The 20249-nt window shown below is 41.7% G+C and overlaps 2 protein-coding genes and 2 long non-coding RNA genes across 17 annotated transcripts in view; 2 read left to right on the top strand and 2 right to left on the bottom strand.

The window, feature by feature from the left end:
• ABCA5 (ATP binding cassette subfamily A member 5) overlaps nucleotides 1-3655 on the top strand; it is a 59125-nt gene extending 55470 nt beyond the window's left edge. For all 6 annotated transcript variants that reach the window (XM_080994346.1, XM_080994348.1, XM_080994347.1 and 3 more), the window contains one exon: nucleotides 418-3655. In XM_080994346.1, the coding sequence (XP_080850472.1) occupies nucleotides 418-522 (105 nt within the window). In that variant the 3' untranslated portion in view covers nucleotides 523-3655. The remainder of the gene's footprint in view (nucleotides 1-417) is intronic.
• Nucleotide 3656: 1 nt separating this feature from the next.
• LOC308471206 lies at nucleotides 3657-8209 on the bottom strand. Its single transcript, XR_013982790.1, has 2 exons — nucleotides 8132-8209; nucleotides 3657-4876 (listed from the first exon to the last, which is right to left on the bottom strand). It is a non-coding gene; the product is annotated as an uncharacterized lncRNA (long non-coding RNA).
• A 30-nt stretch (nucleotides 8210-8239) lies between these two features.
• Nucleotides 8240-20249, top strand: part of LOC308470838 (cholesterol transporter ABCA5-like) — a 59913-nt gene continuing 47903 nt past the window's right edge. For 3 of the 9 annotated variants that reach the window (XM_080994359.1, XM_080994352.1, XM_080994360.1), the window contains exons 1-8: nucleotides 8386-8534; nucleotides 9258-9585; nucleotides 10684-10755; nucleotides 11516-11634; nucleotides 12377-12581; nucleotides 14148-14309; nucleotides 14878-14975; nucleotides 17141-17370. In XM_080994359.1, the coding sequence (XP_080850485.1) occupies nucleotides 11530-11634; nucleotides 12377-12581; nucleotides 14148-14309; nucleotides 14878-14975; nucleotides 17141-17370 (800 nt within the window). In that variant the 5' untranslated portion in view covers nucleotides 8386-8534; nucleotides 9258-9585; nucleotides 10684-10755; nucleotides 11516-11529. The other 6 variants (XM_080994356.1, XM_080994355.1, XM_080994353.1 and 3 more) reach the window with 6 other exon arrangements.
• LOC308471224 lies at nucleotides 9766-12490 on the bottom strand. The gene is made up of 2 exons (XR_013982813.1): nucleotides 12397-12490; nucleotides 9766-10280 (listed from the first exon to the last, which is right to left on the bottom strand). It is a non-coding gene; the product is annotated as an uncharacterized lncRNA (long non-coding RNA).

Raw genomic sequence — 20249 nt, 5'->3', positions numbered from 1 at the left:
TGTAAGCTAGCTATATTTACAGAAAACATGGTCACAGAAAACATTCACACCTCTCATATCTGGCCATGATTTTATTATAGCTTTCCAAGTTCACAAAAGTTTTGTAAATTAACATGACACATAATTTTTGGACCAAACCATGGCTTAGCACAAATGTGCAAATGTTTGGGTTCTGGGAGCAAATATTGTTGCTGCAACACTCCTGCTTCTTCTCTACTAACTAAAGCTAAGTCATTCTTTGGCTTAGTGATACATCTAAACGCAAACTTGTGGTTTGCAACCAAAGTTTTAGTCTTGGTTTACTGCTTGTGGAGATTTCAAACTCTCTATTAACTTGGGCTACCATTTTGCCTGCAAAATTCTCACATGCATTGTGGTTGTAATTTAACATATTCATGAAGCTCTTACTTGTTTTAGGTATTTGTGGAACTTGCAAAAGAGCAAGAGGAGGAAGACAGTGGTTTTGGAACACTAAACAGCACACTTTGGTGGGAACGAGCGCAGGAGAGAGTGGTTTTCTGATCTGGTCCGCGTTGTAGAATTTTACCTGTTTCATTCTTCAACTTTTTTTTAAAGGACTGTTTTTTCCCCCCGTCTTTGTTTCCTTCTCTTGGAATGTGTATGAGCACAGTGAATCGGAAACATATTCCCAAACAATTATAAGTATAAATAACACTGATTTCACCTAAAAATGCAAAATGGAGCCTATTCACCTTCTTTGCCTTACATACATCAACATTATAAATGTCTTTTATCTATGACTTGCTCTTTTTATGTGAAATGTTTTGTAGCCATGGCAGAAAGAGGGCAGATTAGAATTTAATTTTTTGGGTGCAATATATGCTTTCTACTCTAGAATTTCATATACCAAATTGCATCAGTCAGTACAAGTATGTGGTATCCTCTTTAGCAGAAGACAACTACAGATTTTTAAAATTTATGATTACAAGGCATTTAAATGTGATGCAGTTCATGAAGCTTGATTTCAAGAACCACCTCTGAAGAGGGAGGAAGTTGTAGGGAGAACATTTTGCGACACCACTGAGCAGTCTACAGTATAGTAATCGGTTTATATGGATATTTTTCAGAGGAGATTTTTGCTAAAGACCATACTGACATGGTTCCGGTTCAACCTGGTAACTCCTGTCAGTTTGCACACATTTTTATGTAAGCTAAATCATAAGAGAAAGCAGTTCCCTAGACTAGCAGGTATTATTCAGGTGGGTCAAAGCTCAGGTACACCTCAACTTGTAATAAACCACAAAATAGAATACTTAGCATTTATTTAATCTTCTTCAAACTTCTGGCGAAATTCATATTGGAATTTTCTTTGTATGTTAAGTGCTCAAGTTGATCGTACTGTGCAACCCAAAGTAAGGAAGTCTGCCCGGGGACAGGAACATTGGCAGTTCTGGCATCACAGACTCCCATTTCATACAGTCCCCATTGTATGATGGCTGAGAAAAGGGGAACAAGAGCATCAGAAGGCACAAGGACACGTCCATGATAACCCCACCCACAGCAGCAAATTCAGACAGAGTTCCCAGCAGCAAAGGCTGATCCACCCAGTACACACATGACCAGACAACACATGACACTCACACTCACTGTGATACTGTAAATACACTTAGCACCAGCAGTGCTGCAGCTGGGTGGAAATCAACACCTTGTCATTTCCACTTCAGGTCCCTAAACGCAGCACTCACACCACCGAAACACACGACAACAGGCAGATCATTTTTTTAAGCCCTTTATTGTTACGATGGAACCAGCTACACAGTCACACAATCAACACCTTGTCATTTCCACTTCAGGTCCCTAAACGCAGCACTCACACCACCGAAACACACGACAACAGGCAGATCATTTTTTTTAAAGCCTTTTATTGCTACGATGGAACCAGCTACACAGTCGAACAAAATATCTCTGTGCACCTTGTTGGGGATCCCCCTAGAATGACATGTGTGCATGTTGGCTCTTACATCTGCAACCTGAGCGGAGTAGCAGAAGTTTATTTTATTTACATTTGTATCACAAAAATATATATCAAAGCGGTTTACAGCAATAAAAACATAAAATGGGGCATGTGGTCGTCCATGGGTGGGCTGGCTCCTTTGTTGCAGGGGGCTCTGTCGTTTGCTACAAAGACATGCTCCCTTTTTCTGGACTAGCTTTGCTGGGCAGGGTGGCTGTGTGAAGTCCTCTCCAACCCGGTTATCATTTTTTAGTGGCATTTCCTGCTGGGTCCTGTTATCTGTAGAGCTGCTGCTAAAAAGCCTGGTTGGGATGGAAGCCCAAGAGTAGTGTTAGCTTTGCCCCATGAGCTGTAGAGGCAGGCTTTGAACAAAGTGCCTTCTGTTTATGTTCTGTGCAAAATGCCCTTTCACCAGAACCCCCCCCCCCCAAGTTCCAAGTCCACAGCCAGAAGCATAGCCTCATGCACTTTTACCTGTTCTGACATTCTGAGTAGGGTTTGACACGTCACAGGTTTGTATCCAATGTACTGCAGTGGTTGGCTGTCTGGTTCTGCCACATGGATGAGGGAGGGAGGGCAAACTGGGAGGTCTGGTTTTGACACATTCGATTGTGTCTTTCTGGGTTTCCCTTCCACCAGACCTTTAGGTGGGATTTGCCAGGTTGTGAGGGTGTGGCCAGCAGCTATAGGGTCTGGTCTATGTGGAACTGTGTCTGTCCCTAACCACGCCCATTCTTCACCAAAAGCACCCCATCCGTGTGCTTTTCACTAGGTCAATTACCAGCAATCATGTCTTCTGCCCTCTCCATGGCCAAGGAGACACCTTTCTGACAGCTTAGACCCTCTCTGTCAGTACAGGGCCCCAGTACTGCCACATCCAAACCCATTTAAATGAAGCTATGCACTATTTGAGTTAGAATCTACATTGTCAGTTTGCAAATTTTAATGCTTTTTTAAAGCAAGTTTTGCATCAGAATTAATGACTGGTGCATTTTATGCACTAGCCCCCATCTCCAAGCCCCTTTCCTTTTGTGTTGTATGGGCTAAATACCAGCCACATGATCTTATAGCACTGCAGGTCAGTTGGGCATAATCAGCATTTCACTAGTTTAGAAGAGAGATTTATTGGGTCAAGTCCCAGAAATATATTGCACTTTAAGGCTGTGTAGGATTACATTATAAACCACTCTGAACAACCACATATTAGTCAACAAAATCCAAATACATGTACATAAAGTGTAGTATAAGGCTGCCAGGTATATAAATTGTTTGTTTTGAATGGTAAGTCTAAATTGTGTCACTGTTGCAAGTTGCACAGAAGCCTATACTGCATGCACAAGTACATTTAAATAGGTTTCTTTCACGTTTACAAATGCAGATTGTGAAAACCAAATAGCTAAATCTATTTGTACATTCCTTAATAGCCTATAGCATGTTGAATTGTTGCATCATTGTGGTTATTTCTGTTGAGAGTTTCAACACATTAAGATCTACCACTTTTTGCAGGCAAACTTTTCTGTGTTCAGTTTTCAAGGTCTTTCCTTGACAGTGAAATTGTAGCCACGCACACCACAACCTTGTATTTATTGTGATGTTGATGATGATAACTATGGAAAAACATAACGAAGCAGCTCCAGTATCACTGGGAAGTAATAAAGATCTATGTTTCGTATAGCCATACTTGAATGTAATCAATTTATTATTGGGATATAAAGAGAATTCTTCAAAAATGATAAAGAGGAGATCACATTAGCACACCCCTAGTGTAAGCTGAATTCCATGCAAAGGCCTAAAATATCTGTACTTAATTAAAGAATGTTAACCTTTGACTAAGCACTATAGTATGAAAGTTAAATGCCGGATTCTAGCAGACTTACTGTTGCTTCAGCATGTACTCTTACAAAAAGTCAATTTTTCCATTAGGTTCTAGAGACTCTTGCTATTGCTACTTCGATTCTGACTTTGCTAAATGCACAGAAGAAACGCTAAACTAAGATGTGGAAAAATATGTGTATATATGACAAATGATCCTCCAAAATCTTGTTCCTATAAAATCATGTTATTTTTGATGTTGGAAGGCTGTTTCTCAAGCACAATTTTCGCTCGCAGGATTTGTCATGCCTTCCTGTTTGAAGAAAATTGGGAGAAGGGTTTTTTACACAAGTCAAAGTTATGCTGCTATTGTTTTAGGGGGCCCCGTACTTTAAAAGGATGGTTGAGATACCACAAACAGGTTGTTGCTGGCTGGTTGGTATTTTAACCAGGCAGATTTCCCCCAGAAGGGGTAAAAATCTGGATTGAATGGGGGAAAATGCAGGCGGGCATTTTGATGTCAAGTACTATAATTGTGGGGGTGCTTTAAACATGCTTCAAAAGTATGGTCTGTATGCAGCCTTAGGAAAGCTTCGTCACTCCCAAATTTACAAAAGAGGTATGTAAGCAAAAACATGTTTCTGAGCAAGACTCTCTTAAATGAGACTTTGGGGGCTTTAAAGAACTGGTTTAATCTTCCACTGCACTAGATACGTAGCTTTGGTTCTCTACGGTTATCTTTAACTTGAAATTGGTAGCAAGGAGGTGAAGACCAGAGTGCAAATTACTTGGCCTGCAGAGGTATGAACAGCTGTTCTAATGTTAGGGATGTGAAAGGGGAAAGTCAGATTTGAGGGGAGAGAAATAAGTTGAAGGGCAGGCGTTGCCTATTCTAAAGCAAAGATGTCTTCCTTAAAGGGCTATTTGCAAGTTGGAAAATGAGCTTTAACTAACCCCAGCTTAGTGTCTCACGTAAATCAACTACATTTCTTCTTCCACACCAGGCTTTCTCCTTTATTGGGGACCTGTGCCCCTGGCAAGTAAGCAGGGGGCGAGTGGACACTCCTTTGCCAATTCCTATGGAGACACCTATAAGGATAGAACAGATTAGGGGAAGAAAAATTGTACAAAGGAAACAAAATCGATTTCCAGGACTTCTTACTACATGAACAGTGAGCTGCAAATGAATTATCTGACAAAGAAAAGCTTTTAAGTGGGAGTTGGTTTGAGAGAGTTGGTCTTGGGGAGGGTGGGGGGTTCCCAAAGATGAAAGAGAGTGTAGAGGCGATTTAGATGGCACTGATTCAGCAATGAGTAGTGCAAAAATGTTGAGTGCAAGAAGAGGACTGTGTGCACATTTCGGATGTAGTTCCTTAATCTTGATGGATGCTAATGGGTGACTAAGTACCCACGGTGGATATTCCGGTGGGCATGCTGTTACAATTTAAAGATTTGAATAATTTATTTGAATTATAATGCTAACAGCGCTGAAGCACTTTAGTGCCAGCAGCTGGAAGCAGAGTAGGAGGAAACTGAAGATGAGGACTAACACAGGACTTGGGTATAACAAGCTGCACTTGAATGCTTACAGCTTCCATAAATCTGCTCTCATACATATACATTCCAGTGTTACCGACAGCCTGTTTGCTGGCGCTGGATGCCCCCAGCTTTCCTGCTGAGGGACACAGGAAGGAATGGCATCAGACAAGAGCAGACAGTTTAAACAGCTCTGGCTGCTTACCCTCACAAACCTCATGCCATCTCAAGAGAGGAACTGACAGGTGTCTGAAGGGTTTTCCCCAAATATGGTCCCTGCCCTATGCCTGCACCCCAAGACAGTTTTGATAGAAAAGAGAACTGAAAATACAAGGTGGTGTAAAAGAAAACAAAGCACCCAGCTGGCACTTAGAAGGTAAAACTCCACACTGGGTGTTCACCTCATATTGGCTCCCTCTAGGCTCTAAGTCTAAGTGGTCCAGAAAGAAGTCTCCCCTCTGGTCTGCCTTGGTTGCCCCATCCATAGACCAACCAGGGATGAGCTAATATGGCTGCGAGCAGAGACTGCAAGTGATAGGGTAGCCAGGTCACAGAACTGAGTGACCCCAGCCACACTGACCCATAGCTGTCTTCCATCCTCCTGCTCCCTTCTCTGGAGGGGCAGGGGACTTTGCTTCTGCTAGCATTAAAGCATTTGTTGTTACGTGTGTTTGCAAAACTCTCAAAACTATCAGCAGCTCACTGCTACTGGAACCTTGTCTGTCTTAAAGCACTTTTTGTATCTGGCCTTCCTGCCATGACTGAAGTGTTTGAATTATGTAATCAATAATATTAAAATGGTCAGTAAATCATACTGCTGACTGCTTTATGGGGAAATCAGAAGCTGGGTCAGACCAAATGTCTATATAATTCAGTAGTTTGTTCTCACAATGACCAGCCAGATGCCAATGGGAAGCCCAGAAGCCTAAGAGCACTTCACTGCTGGTGATTTGTTAGGAACTCGGTATTCAGAAGTAATATAGTAAAAATACTTTGGCCATCTCATGAGAAAAGAAGACTCCCTGGAAAAGACCCTGATGTTGGGAAAGGTTGAGGGCACAAGGAGAAGGGGATGACAGAGGATGAGATGGTTGGACAGTGTTCTCGAAGCTACCAGCATGAAGTACCAGCATGTGGGAGGCAGTGGAAGACAGGAGTGCCTGGCGTGCTCTGGTCCATGGGGTCACGAAGAGTCGGACACAACTAAACAACAACAACATCTGGCTGGGTTTTAGTGTTAATATAGCCATCATAACTAATAATATGTATAGCTAAGTTATTGGAGAAATAGAGCTAAGGTAATTTGGCCTTCATAAGGTATAATCATGGACAGGATCCTCATCCATTTTTAAAGCCATCTGAGTTGGTGTTCCAACGTGTCATGTTATGGAAGCAAAGTTCATAGTTTGAGGATGCACTGTGTGAAGTACCACTTTTCTGCTTCCCGTAGATGCCTGGTTGGTCACACTGAGAATGAAATGCTGGATTGTTGGGCCAATGGCTAGATACAGCAGACTCTTACGTACTTGTTTATTTTTGTCTGTCTAGTTCCAAATGTCTTGAGATGCATTTGGTATTGTGTTTTTTGAGCCGTTGTGCCCCTGCCCTTGAATGCTGTGTCAAATCATTTTTGAAACTGCCAGGGGTCTTTTCAGAAGCAATGCCAAACAACGCAGGACTTGCTGTTCAAAGCTGCATGCACGGAGCATAATAATATTGCCTCAAACCTCCAAACACAGTTACCTGATGACTTTTATTTAACTCTACACATTTGGGACTACAGTACTCCTCCTGAACGCAAGAACCCACTTTACATAAATTGCGAATCTAAATTTTCTTCTCGTTATCAGTAATCAGTTATCAGTTCCCCTCGCCCTCCCTCCTGCACCTCTTGTTTAAGGCAAAGAGGCTGTATCCTAAGGAACCTTGCTTCAGAGTAACATGCCCTCCAACACTTCTCAGTTGAAAATAGGGGCATCCGATTCCATAATGATAATTTTAATATTTATACCCCACACATCTTACTGGGTTGCCCCAGCCACTCTGGGTTACTTCCAACGTATTTAAAAAATATAATACAGTAAACATTAAAAAAAAACACCTATACAGGATTGCCTTCAAATGGCTTGGGGGGGGGGGTCAAATAACTCCATACCCTCCGACATTTCTCCAATGAAAATAGGAACATCCGACCATACCCTCTGACATTTCTCCAGTGAAAATAGGACTTCTTAAGGAAAAGTGGGACATTTCGGAATCAAATCAGAAGCTGGGACGGCTTCTCTAAATCAGGGGTGTCCCTGGAAAATAGGGAGGATCTGGAATAAATCAAATGAATCCTCGAAGTTAATTTCATGGGCGTAGCCGGGATTTTTGTTGGGGGGGGGGGACAGCCGAGGTTTCTGGGAAATCACGGGTAAAAATAACAAAAATAACATTAACAACAAGAAAATGACATTAACGGGCGGGACATGCTTCTGCTGGGTGAAGGCAGAAAGTCAAGTTAATTAAGTACCCCTTGGTTAATTTGCACACACATTGCACACACATTGGAGCGGGGAGGGCAGAACCTCAGTTGATTGAGAACCTCAGTTAATTGAATAGCCCTTGGCTACGGCCCATGGTTAATTTGCTTATTGGCCGCAGTACACACAGAGAGACGAAGACGGCAAAGCGAGGAAAGATGCTGGCCGGTCTTTGCCTCTGATTTGGCGGCTCTACCGACGACTTAGTGCAGCTAAGGCTCCCCCCCCCCCCCCGCCGCCGCCGCCCCAAGGACAGGTGAGTTCGGCTCCCTGGTCCCCTCACCAAAGGCGCAGGTGAGTGAAGAAGGGCGGCGCCGGGCGCCGGCGGGAAGTAGCTGTCGCTCCCGCGTTCCCCTCCCTCCCTTCCGCCGCTCGGGGACTGGAGAGACGCCGCCGCCGCCGCTCGCTGCTCGGCCGGGAGCCTGCGGCCTGACGCAAAGGCCTTCTTCCCACCCGGAGGCAGCAGCTGCGCGCGCAGGCCGGGAGCGGTGGCACGGGAAGGAAACCGCCGTGAGGAGGAGCGACGCTGCGGTGAGGCGAAAGGGAGGGATGCTGGAAGGGTCGAGTTGGAAGGGGGCACCCCGAGGGATCATCTAGCCCAACCCCGTTTGCAAAGCAAAGGGTTCTCAGCTAAAGCATCCATGAGGGGAAAGCAAGCGAGGGAAGGCAGGATACGTTAGTGTGGGGTAATAATAATAACAATAATTAAAATTGTTGTACCCCGCCCATCTGACTTGGTGACCCCAGCCACTCTGGTGATAAAAGGGAGGAGGGGCTTTTGTGTTTTTTGGAGGGGGGACGCATGGGCGTAGCCAGGATTTTTGGGGGGGACGGGTCCTCAGATTTGTATTGATTTAAGGGAAGCAGCTCCCTCCCCCTTGGATACGCCCATGGGGCTGGGGGGCTGTCCCACCACAGCAGCAGCAGCTGCTGCACCTTCTCCAGATGCCTTGTTGCCCTTGGCTTGAGGGGCAAGGAACCGACCTTTGTGCTTTGAAAGGCGTCGCAGAGGCTGGTGCATGGGTTGCCTTTTCGGGCATGGAGCCAGCGCCCTAATGCATCCCTCAAATCGACTCAGTCAGGCGTCGCTTGGAGACACAGTGAATAGGAAAAAAAGAGAGCTTAGGTTGGGATGAAGGCCAGCGAGGAAACGGGCGCTGTTTCTCTTATCCCCATTATCCCCTCCTTTTCATTGCTCCTCTGCTCCAGTACCTGCCTGCCTCCTTGGGTTTTAGGATTGCCTGCTGCTGCTGCTGCTTGAATCCTCTCCTCTCTGGGCTGCCATTTAGGTCCGACAACAGAGCCACCAGCCCATTAAGCTGCCTCCGCTGCCACCGCCTGGTCTGGCTCCTTGGAGGCTGCTTGCTGCTGCTTTCTATTAATTGTCATCTTCCATTCCCGGACTGCAGTGAGGAGGAGGACGTGATTGGCACGATGCTACATTAGAGACCGAAATGCCAACCAGGAGACGGCAAGGCGATGATGAGCTGAAGTGTGGCTGAGGGCCAGTGGGAACACCTTGGCTGTGCTTCTTTCTTCCTGGGGTCTTTTAACGGCCTCCTGCTGACTCCTGTTCTTGCTTGTCCATCTCAAGACTTTCACAACCACGGGTGTGGCTTGTGCCAGACGTCATATAGGGTCAGGATTCTGATGTCTTGACTTTGGGATCCCAGAAGAGCTGAGACACAGGGATCCTGCACGTTTCTCTCCCTAGCAGATTGTTTTCAGTCTCCACAGGTTGGTTAATACTTTTGAATTGGAAAGCATTACTTTTTAATTAAGCATTTAACACCTGGCTGTTCTGAAAGGCTGCTGTCCAAGGAACTCATTTAAGTAGGTGCTGTTGACAGACAGATGTAAGGTGGAAACTGTTCAGGTGAAAGGGATTTTTTTTTTTGGCCATGAAGAAGGTAGAAAGTTCTTCTTTTTTGTCTCATGGGAAGGATTTTGCGGAAAAGATCTGTTGCTAATTCTGGGCAAGTAAGGGAGGTATGTTTATTAGCCTGAGGTGGGGAGAAGGAGATTGTGCCAAGCTATATAAGAGGAAAGTTCTCCTGGATTTAATCCTGGATGAAGGGATCGATCTGGCATGTGCTACAGAAACCTAGCTGGTGTGACACTGTGTCTTATTCTGTCCTGGAGATGTCCAGCTGCATTATCCGCAAAGCATCACAGGTGAATAGATGGCTAGGGTCAGGCAAAACAGCTGTATTTCATAGTAATTCCTTTTTCTTTTCTGTTTTTTTACCCATCAGTGTTGGGCTGTGAGGAGACGCTGAGGTTCTAACCATCTCTGTGGTGGTCTCAGTTTTACCATGTTGGAGATTTCTGGGCTGTTGGTCTGAGTGGGGGCTGCAATAATCCACATGAGGCCTTATTATACAAGGAGTGACTCAGGATTTCATAGACACCATGGCAACCTTTGGACTGTCCTGTTATATAGAGAGAACAGATACATGGATCAGGTCATGCACTTGATGTGTTTGGTGCCTTATGTGGATTGAGGTAGAACTACTCTAGTGAAGGAGCCCTTTAGAATTAGTTCACTGTTGTGGGCCAGTCATTGCTTGGTGAAGTTCAGAATCTTGCAATATCTGATTCTTTCAAGTGTGAGGAAATCTGTTCAGATGGTTGATAGCTATTAGTTTTCAGAATACCTTAAGAGATTCCTTATTTAGAATTACTTGCAACGCTGTCACCAAACCTTTGGGAGAGGGGGCTTATGTGGATAATCCATATGAACTTGTGATAGGTATGTTGATTGTATGGTGACTTGCCTGCCTATTAGAAAAATTCCAGATTACTACCCTATAAATATGTGGTGAATGTTCACAGTGCAGGAGAGGGATTGACAGTTGTGGCACCTCAGACACAGATGAATTGTGCACTCTAGGAAGAAAAACTAAGGTAAGGCAATGAAGTTCAAAACCTCCTCAATAGTGTTTTCATAAGTGTTACTTATTGTTGAATATATTTTATATTCCATATTTCCTCTAAGTAGCTCAAGGCTATATGTTCTCCTCCCTTATTTTCCTTACACCAGCTCTGTGAGATGACTTAGTATGTGAGAAAGTGACTGTTCCAAGGTCAGCTAGTGAACATTGTGCCGAACTTGAATCTCCCTAATCCTTATACAGCACACTAACCACTATACCACGTTAGCTTTCCTACTTGCTCCATATGCAGGGTGAACTAGATTGGGTCTGTGAGGGCTTGTTCTACGCACAGGACCAGAACTGTGAGGGTCTATGTGTTTGGGTGATGAGTGAGTCAAGAGAAAGAATTTAGCTTTCTTAAAGCACCAAGGAACAGTTTGAAAATAGCTGTGCCTGTTGAAAAGAGATAAGACTCCATTTGATCTGTGATGGGATTATAATGGTGGTGGTTAACATCAAACAAGTCCTAGAACAGCTTTTAAACTGACTTAATGGGGGGACTACTTCAATGTGACTCATTCCTAAATGAGGATATGGTAAATGTTTATGGCCATTTAAATGAGGGATAAAATAGAACTTGTGAGTGAGCAACCAGAAAGACCCAATATTAACTTTAAGAGTATGTAAGAGTTGGTTGTTTTAACTATTGTTGAGCATTTTTAAAGGTGCAAATTAATTTAAAGTGCACTTTTAAAAGTGCAAAGGCACTCATGTATTGCTTTGCTTTTCAGGCTACACATAAAAAATGTCTCTGGATCCTCCAAGACAAATAGGAGTGTGGCGACAGACCAGAGCTCTTTTATACAAGAACTGTCTAGTTAAATGGAGGACTAAAAAGGCTAGTGTTCAGGTGAGTTGATTTTTTTATGTGCTGTTATGAGTTTGGAGTGCTAAGCTGTGTGCCAGACCACTCCAATCCCTGGATCCAGAGAGTGTTAAATTAAATCAAGGCTTCTTATTCTGCGAACAGATAAACTAGCCTCCTGGTGAAGTGATAGCCTGGGTGGTGAGCCGTTAAGGGGTTCAGTGAGAGATGGCAAATGGGTGGGGCCTCTTCCCTCAACAGACAAAGCCAGAGTTTGGAATATAGTTTTGGAGTGATATGACCTTGAAATAAAGCAGCATGCTGGAGAAAGAGTAGGAAATGTTCGATTTCTGTTTGAATCCAAGGCTTTGGCTAAGGGAGACAAAGACAGAGCTGCGGATAAGGGAGAAACAAGACACTTTTGGGGTGTTAATGCTGTGAACATCATAGGCTCAGTTTATATATGTGTGTAAATAAACCATATATCATAAAAACATCAATCTCTTTTTCTTTCAATTCTAAGAGTTGCTAATATGTTTTTAAACTATTCATATCACATGATGCAGAATTGCGAACCACTCTGAGGTTTTACTGTTGAGCAGTATGTACATTTTGTTACATATATCTCATTCATCTTTACGTTTTGTAGTAAATGCTGCTGCCCCTCCCCTCCGTTATGTGTACCTAAGCTGGTTGTCTTCATTGGGCCTGTGTGCATAAATGCAACTGTGGCTCTCTTGTTTCGTTTCTTCTTTTACCATTTAACTTGTTTGTTCCCTATATACAGGAAGTCCTGATTCCACTTACCTTTTTAGGTTTGCTAATAATAATAAGCATGATTCAGCCTAACAAAAGGCATGATGAAGTTCCAGATTGTAATCTTGATTCTACGAGTTGCTCCAGCATCTCTGAGTTTATTATTGGCTACACACCAGTGACTAATATGACAAGAACAATCATGCATAAAGTGACTTCAGAATACTGCCCAGAAGGTACAGTGAGTTGTCATTCTGCACTGTCTTTCATCAATTTGTCTGGTGTGGTTTTCCTTCTTCTTGAATTTACTGGGGAAAGTATGTGTCTTATTGCAGAGATACTAAAAGTTGAAACCGCTTCAGTTTGTTGCATGTTTTTCTCATACTAAACATAGAAAGTAACAAAAAGGATATAATGCTTTTTAAAACCTAAACATAATTATGTAGCCAAATATTCACTTCCTTTACTACTACTAGAAAATACAGTGGTGTGCTTTTAAAGCTCAGTTTCACAGTTGTCATTTTGGCATTTTAAAACAATTTGTTTATTTATTATTTGTACTGCGTTTATATATTTTTAGTATCAATTCATGAGCTGTGAGAACTTTCTATGATACTTTTTGTCTTATCCATTCTTGATATTTTAATTATTAGAGCCTTAGGTTGTATTAGGCGTATTGCTGGATACTTGAAAGAATTTGGGTATAGGTTTGTGACACAATTTGCATAATATTTTCAAATGTTAACATTTTTAAGAATGCTTTTAGAGCAGGAAAAGGTTGTGGCTCTTGCTGTCAGCTATTGATCTGATCTATGGGGCACTAGCAATATTTTCTTGGCCCAGCTCACTATATATGTATTCACACTCTTCCCACCTCACCCTCCATAAGCAGAATAGAGTTGACCCTCTCTGTAGGTTGCTTCTGTGTGAAAGATACGGGCTCTGCGATGATATTGCCAGATTTGGCAGTGCTTCAGTGGGTGATACTTGCACCATATCTAGCATAAAGTGCACAGTACATGACTAATGAACAGAATTGAGCCACAAAGGAAAATGGAAAAAAATCCTCCTATTTTGGAAATAAAAGAAAGCCGTGCTCATCTACAGCAGGGATGGGGAACCTGTGGCCCTCCAGATGTTGAATTACAGCTCTCATTGGGGGAGGGCCTTAGCTTAATGACAGAGTATCTCCTTTGATACAGACAGCCCTGGGTGCAATTCTCAACATCTTCAGGTAGGTGCAAGAGAGATTCCTGCTTGAAATCCTGAATTCATCAGTATAATCATCATTTATTTATGTGCTGTCTTTCCATAGGAAGCCACACTCAAGGCAGCTAAAAATATAAAAATATGCATAATTTACTAAGTTACAAAATACAACAAAATGTAAACAGTCAAACAATAAGCTAATTAAAACACGTCACTAGGTAATATACTAAAAATTATAATTCATAAAACGTCTAAGAAACAATAAAATACAAAAACAGTCCCAATAACAGTATAAAAAAACCCCGCACCTCTTGAATTAAATATTTACCCCAACAAAAACAGCCTATCTCCCTGATAGTCTCTGGGGATTCTGAGCAGCATGTCTTTCTGGACTCATGGCAAGGTGGATCTCTGTCACCTTCAACAGTAAGAGTTTCTGTCGCTCCCCTGGTACCTTTAGCAGTAGTAGCTTTTGTAGCTGGAATTGGTCGAAGCCAGCACAGAGATCTCTGAACTAGATGGACCCAGTGGTTTGACTCTGTATTAGGCAGCTTCCTGCAAAAAAGTAATCAAGTAACTTTGCTATTTTGCAGCAGAAGATGCAAAAGAATTTCTGAGTGAGGCAGAAATGGAAGAGGCTAGTCTTCAGGACCCAGAAAACTTTGTGGGTGTCATTTTCAATGATTCCATGTCCTATCACCTCAGATTTCCTACTGTAGTGGCTCCAAGATCTTTAATCCTCCCGACATCAATAGGTAAGTTTAAATAAATGAATATGTAAAATATGTGTGCTTGTTAATTTTAAAGTACAAAACGTAGATGTTTGACCTTGTCTTGAAAATGGAGATTCGAAAAAACAGTCAACAATAATAATAGGAGAAAACTGTTTTAATAGAAATAGATATTTAGGAATCCTTTCCACATGCTTATTTTAGGTCCTGTTTGCAAGGTCCCAGATTTTCAAGATACTTGCACAATTGGCATTACTCATTAAATAGAGAGCTCCTTATTGTGTTACAATTTCAGTCGTAGGAGTGGCTTGCAATAGCAAGACTATCTGCTACTACTTGTTTTGCCGATTGTGTATAGCTCTGCATGGCTATTTTATTAATTTCTGAGCATCAGTATCTTGATCCTCTGCATGAATTGTAGGGCAATCTATCCATGCTGGTATGGTATCTAGAATGGTGGAGATGAGTAAATTCATAAGTTTTTAGAATCTGTATGTATAGTGCAGAAACCTAATGTCAACCCAGTTTTGATGCTTTTGAATAATTAACAGAGTTTAGAGTTTCCTTCTTATGCTTTGATTTTTTTCCATAGCCAGTTGTTCAACCCCTTCCAAAATATGTGAAGCTGAAACATACTGGCATTATGGATTTGCAGGCATACAGATCTACATTGATGCAGCAATTATAGAGGTAAATATAAATAATCGGAATGTGAGCAGCTCTGAATCACCATTATTTTGTAATAGCTGACATATCAAAAGGTGTTATGGGTGTGTCCCCCCCCCCTTGTATTTCAGGATATTTTATATAATGGTGTGCTTCGCACATCATGTTAGGCCAAATCAGCAATTGTGTGGGCTCCTGGATTAACGATCATAGCTGCTTTCATGATTTAGCTCTCCCCAGACAAACCATGAACTGCAATCAAGGCTGCTTCTGCGGTTTACAGCTCACGGCTTGTCTGGGAAAGCGAAACCACAAATGCAGGTTTGGATGACATGCTAAGTCAGCAGCACAGTACAAAACAATTAGGGAAGAGCAAAGCAGCTCTAATCTCCTTTCTGAGAGGTTTGTTTGTTTGTTTTTGTTTGACTTAATGTGATGTGTGAACAAATGCAATGAGGTGCTTTCCCCTAAGCCTAATGCATGATAGTAACTGTTCCGTTCGTCACTGAACGTTAAGTTTAGGCAGTGATTTCCATCAGGATATCTGTGTCAACCGTTAATGGCATATAATTTATTCTGAGTGTTACCATATACATTTATGCAAATGAATACTGTATATATACCCCTAAGGAACTATGGCCAGTTATGGATCCCTGAGTATAAATATATGTGTTAAAAGCCATGATTTGAATCTTGAGTTACCTTTCTGCAAATGGAAGTATTCATTCTATTCAAGGACGAAATGGTGGGAGGAGGCAGTTTTTTTCTGATTACCTGCTTTCCTATGCAGCTCACCTTGCATGTTGTTTTAGAGAATTGTGGAAGCCTTCGGAGCAGAATTGAGGGTGGGACATGGGGGTTTTATAGGCAGGGGATAATTATTCAAAATTGCCTCACCCCTCTTCTTCTGCCAGTGGGAGTACCCTCTGAGTGGAGTTCTACTCACATGAATTTGTATTTGACACCCATATGTATCCTTTCATAGACACTGTAGCAATTACCAATATGTATCCAGCAAACACTACTTTGTATTTTTTCCCTCACGAACCAAGTGAGAAAAAGTTTGTGAGAGTCACCACTAAAATTTTATTTATGAAATTTCATAAACCACTATTTAAGCACGGCACATACATTTATCAAGAAAACTCTGTTAAAATTCACAAAGTTGTCAAGTACCGTGGTACCTCGGTTTTCAGACGTAATCGGTTTTGGAAGACAGTTCGAGATCCGAAACGTTCAAAAACCAAAAACTCATTACGGAAGCCTCAATACGGAAGCCGCATGGCATGTTCAACTTCCAAGGTGAGTTCAAAAACCAAAGCATTTACTTCTGGGTTAATGACATTTGAAAACCGAAATGTTTGTCAATGGAGATGTTCGAAAGCTGAGGTACCACTGTATACATAAAATAATAATCAGTAAAACTTTTAAAAACAAATATAGATACTTAAATTATATGTCTAAGTAGCCTTGCTGAAATAACAGTTTTCAGCCGGCATTTATATGAAGTGAAAGTGCCTGCCTAATGCCACTTGGAAGGGAATTTGGAAGTATAGGTGCTGCCAGACCTAAAAGACTGCTTCACTACACTGGGCTACTAGATCCAGCAATTGCATCCTGCCACACTGATATTCTAGAACTCTGAGAAATGAAGATTTCCAGTTCATGAATATCTGGGTAATAATTAATGCTGCAGAATTTATGTGGCCACTCTTTCATATAGTAAAATAATTTGGTACTGATTTTTAAAAAAGGGATTTTGACATATTGAACTGGTATCCTGGATGTACAGTAGGGGGGAAAGTATTTGATCCCCTGCTAAATTTGCCCATTTGCCCTCTGATGAAGAAATGACCAGTGCATAATTTTAATGGTAGGTTTATTGTAGCTGTGAGAGACAGAATAAACTGTAATTTATAAAGATTGCCATACCCACTTTTGAAAAATGTGAACTTGGTGAAAGCAGAACATGGCAAACTCTGGGCACTCACTATACCTTGTAACCAAGATGCTGTTGTGAAGGATCCCTTTTGAGTTTCATGGCAGTAAGTTAAATTTGGTATAAAAACTAGTTAAAGCAATGAGATTGGTATTTGCAGATTTACAGTTTCTTTTGGAAATATAAAATGCCTGTTGAAATAGCTGCTACAGTAATTTGAAATCTGATTTTAACATTTCATTTTTCTTAGTTGAAGACTAATAAATCAGTTTTGGAAGAACTGGAATCAGCAAAAGCTGTCAAGATGGGAAAGTCTGCTGTTGTGGAAATAGATAATTTCTTTCGTGCAGTAATCTTAATTTACTTAGTTATTGCCTTTTCTCCTTTTGGCTATTTTTTGACTATTCATATTATGACAGAAAAAGAGAAGAAACTGAAGGAATTTTTAATGGTAATGGGACTTCAAGACACAGCTTTTTGGTATGCATATTTCTTAGTTCTTTGATGTTAATGCAACTTTTATTCCATTTATTTATCTCATATCACTGCATTATGCTACTCCAGGAAGAAGCAGCACATAATAAGTTAAGCCAATTTAAGAAAGTTCATAAAAGGAAAGTTTCCTGTGCCTTCCTCCTCTGCTACAGCCATCTGAGACTTGGTACTGGTTTACAAAGCCCTGTTATAACAGCTTGGGACCAGGATACCTGAAAGATCATCTTGTCTCTGTGGCTGTACTCTGCACTTGTATTTTTATTGTTAAATCACTTTGGGATGTTTTATGTGAAGTGATTCGCAAGTGTGTGTGTGTGTGTGTGTGTGTGTGTGTGTATGTATGCATGCAAGCAAGCAAGCAAGCCTCTCCAGAGGACCAGAGGTCTCTCCAGAATGCTGCAGTGCTCCAGAACATGTTGTACCTGTTGAGGGAAAGGAAAATCACTAAAAATTAGAAACCCTCCATCAACCCTCCATCAACATTGTTCAGGAGGACACCCCCCAACGTTGCAGTTGTTCAGCAGAATCTCTGATCTGGATCTTGCATAGAGTTGAATTTTCTCCACCACAATTATGAGTTTAAAGCTTTCCTGTGGAACAGTCTTAAATACTAGTTGCAATAAGATAAATGTTACGAAATAACAAAGTAACACATTACAAACAAACAATGGGGTTCAGTCCTTTATACTTTCCCCTCTCTGGTCCCAGAGAGAGAACCTGAATTTACTCATCTTTGCATAGCTTCTCTGCAACTCTTCTGATGATGATACTGCTGCTATCAAACACCAACAAACTCACATACAGGCTGAAGTTTCAGCTTCCTGCTGTGAATTTCTGGTAATGAGTCATCAGGTAGCTTATCTTACTGAACTGGAAAAATGCCAGCCTTTTCTGTTGCTTTTGCAGCATTTTCAATGTAGCGCATTCAAACGCAGCATGTTATGTGCTTTTAAACTTATAACTTTAACACCCTACAGCCCCCACCAACCCCTCTGGAAAGGTTACAGGAGTAAGGAAGGCACAGTGTTGTTTTCTTCTATGAATTTTTTTTTGTTTTAGGATCAAAGCTAACATCATGGTGTTCTTGTGACAGTTTCTCTATGTGAACATCTTTGGTTAATTTAAGTGGTCCCATTTGTGTGCTAACTTTAACCTTAAGACAGTGAGCCAAGCTGCATGTGATATGCATTATATGATCAAGGAAATAGGCATATAGAAGACTTTGGGGAAATGATTTCCCCATTTTAGATATGGGAACACAATGCCAAAGCCTGAGAAATGGCAACACACAAAGCCGCCTCTCTGTCTCTGTCATGCACCCAGAAGAGCTCATACAGCCACACATAAAATAAAAACTGTTTCTGTCTCTCCCTAAGTAATCAGATGTTAAGGGACAATGGGGTGGGGATGCTGTTGCCCTCATGCCTGTCTTACAAGCTGCGTGGAACATTTGCTTGGCTATTCTTGTGAAAAGAATGCAGATCTAAATGGGAAAAGTCAATATGTCCAATGAGTAGAAGACAGAGGTCAGCTTTGAGCTCCAAAAGGTCAAACACCTCCTTTCAGTTAATATTTGTTGTTGCAACACAGCATATTTTTGCATTACAATTCCCATTATAGAATTTACATGTGTAGGCTACTTACACAGATATTAATAAGAGTGTAGGGCCCAAAGTATTTTTCCAGATATCATGCGTAAACTATTGAGACTGTGTCTTGCTTCTGAGCAGATATGCAGACGCTCATTCTTCAATCTACAGGTATTTTCTGTGCTGTTACTGTTGGTGATCTTCTCTATATTATCTGTCATTCAACTGCACACTTTTAAGCCTTCATTTCATCCCTACTCTCCATTTCAGTTTGTCTCCATTTATTTCCTCTAGTTTATTTCTCTTCTCCATAGCCAAATCAATTTCATTTCTCTTCTCTAATTTTCTGTTCAATTTTATTTCATTCCCATTCATTCTTTCTTGTAGCCAAGTTTATGAAAACCCCTCTTTCTGCAGTTTATTTGTTTGAGATTACCACATGATTAAAAAATACCTATTATAAAATATTGCTGCTGTAATAAAACACTTGTGGAATGAACACCACTCTCAGGGGTGTCATTCACCAACATTGTGCGTTTACTTCTTGTCAAAATTTCAACAATCTTTTTGCGCAAGGTTTTGAGACAAGTTAGATAGAATGTCAATTATACCAGCTGTTTTATTCATTCTCTGCTGCCATGAAAAGCTTGAGTGATTTATTAAAATAGACAATATCCATTTTGCCAGGTAACATCATTGTGTGAAGTGCATGGTATATTAGGAATGGAAATAGAACTACATGCAACTAGAATATATGGGTGAGCACTCCCAAGATCACCTTGGATTAAATTGGAAGTGATCCAGGGCTGGCCCAAGACATTTTAGCACCTGAGGTGAACCACAAAATGGCTCTCCCTCACCAGAGGAGAAGAGAGGAATGGAAATCTACTTCAGGAACAAGGGGGAGGGGAATAAAATCAATCTTTCTCAGTGGTTAAATTGGGAGTCAAAGGGGCCAACTTTGAATCGCCAAGAAGCTGCTGTGGAAGCAGCATGGGAGGGGCTGCCGAGGAGACAACAGATTCAGCCTCTAAGGAGCACATTGAAGCCATCACTGCCACCATGGCAGCAGCAGTAGCAATGGGCAATGCATTCCTTGGAGGCCAGATCTGCTGCCCTTGTGGATTCTGCCACCCGAGGCAGTCACCTCACTTTGCCTCACGGGTGAGTTGGCCCTATCTAAGCCCTTCCAAAACCCTTGGATCACTTTTCTGAGCCAATTCAAAGCTGGCAAAATGATGGACCTCCTCCCAGCTTGTGAGGTCTGCAGGGACA

This window comes from Podarcis pityusensis, assembly GCF_964106645.2.
Source record: "Podarcis pityusensis genome assembly, chromosome: 2".
Taxonomy (NCBI): Eukaryota; Metazoa; Chordata; class Lepidosauria; order Squamata; family Lacertidae; genus Podarcis; species Podarcis pityusensis.
Note: the sequence above shows the minus strand (reverse complement) of the source record. Positions and strands in the feature narration are given on the sequence as shown.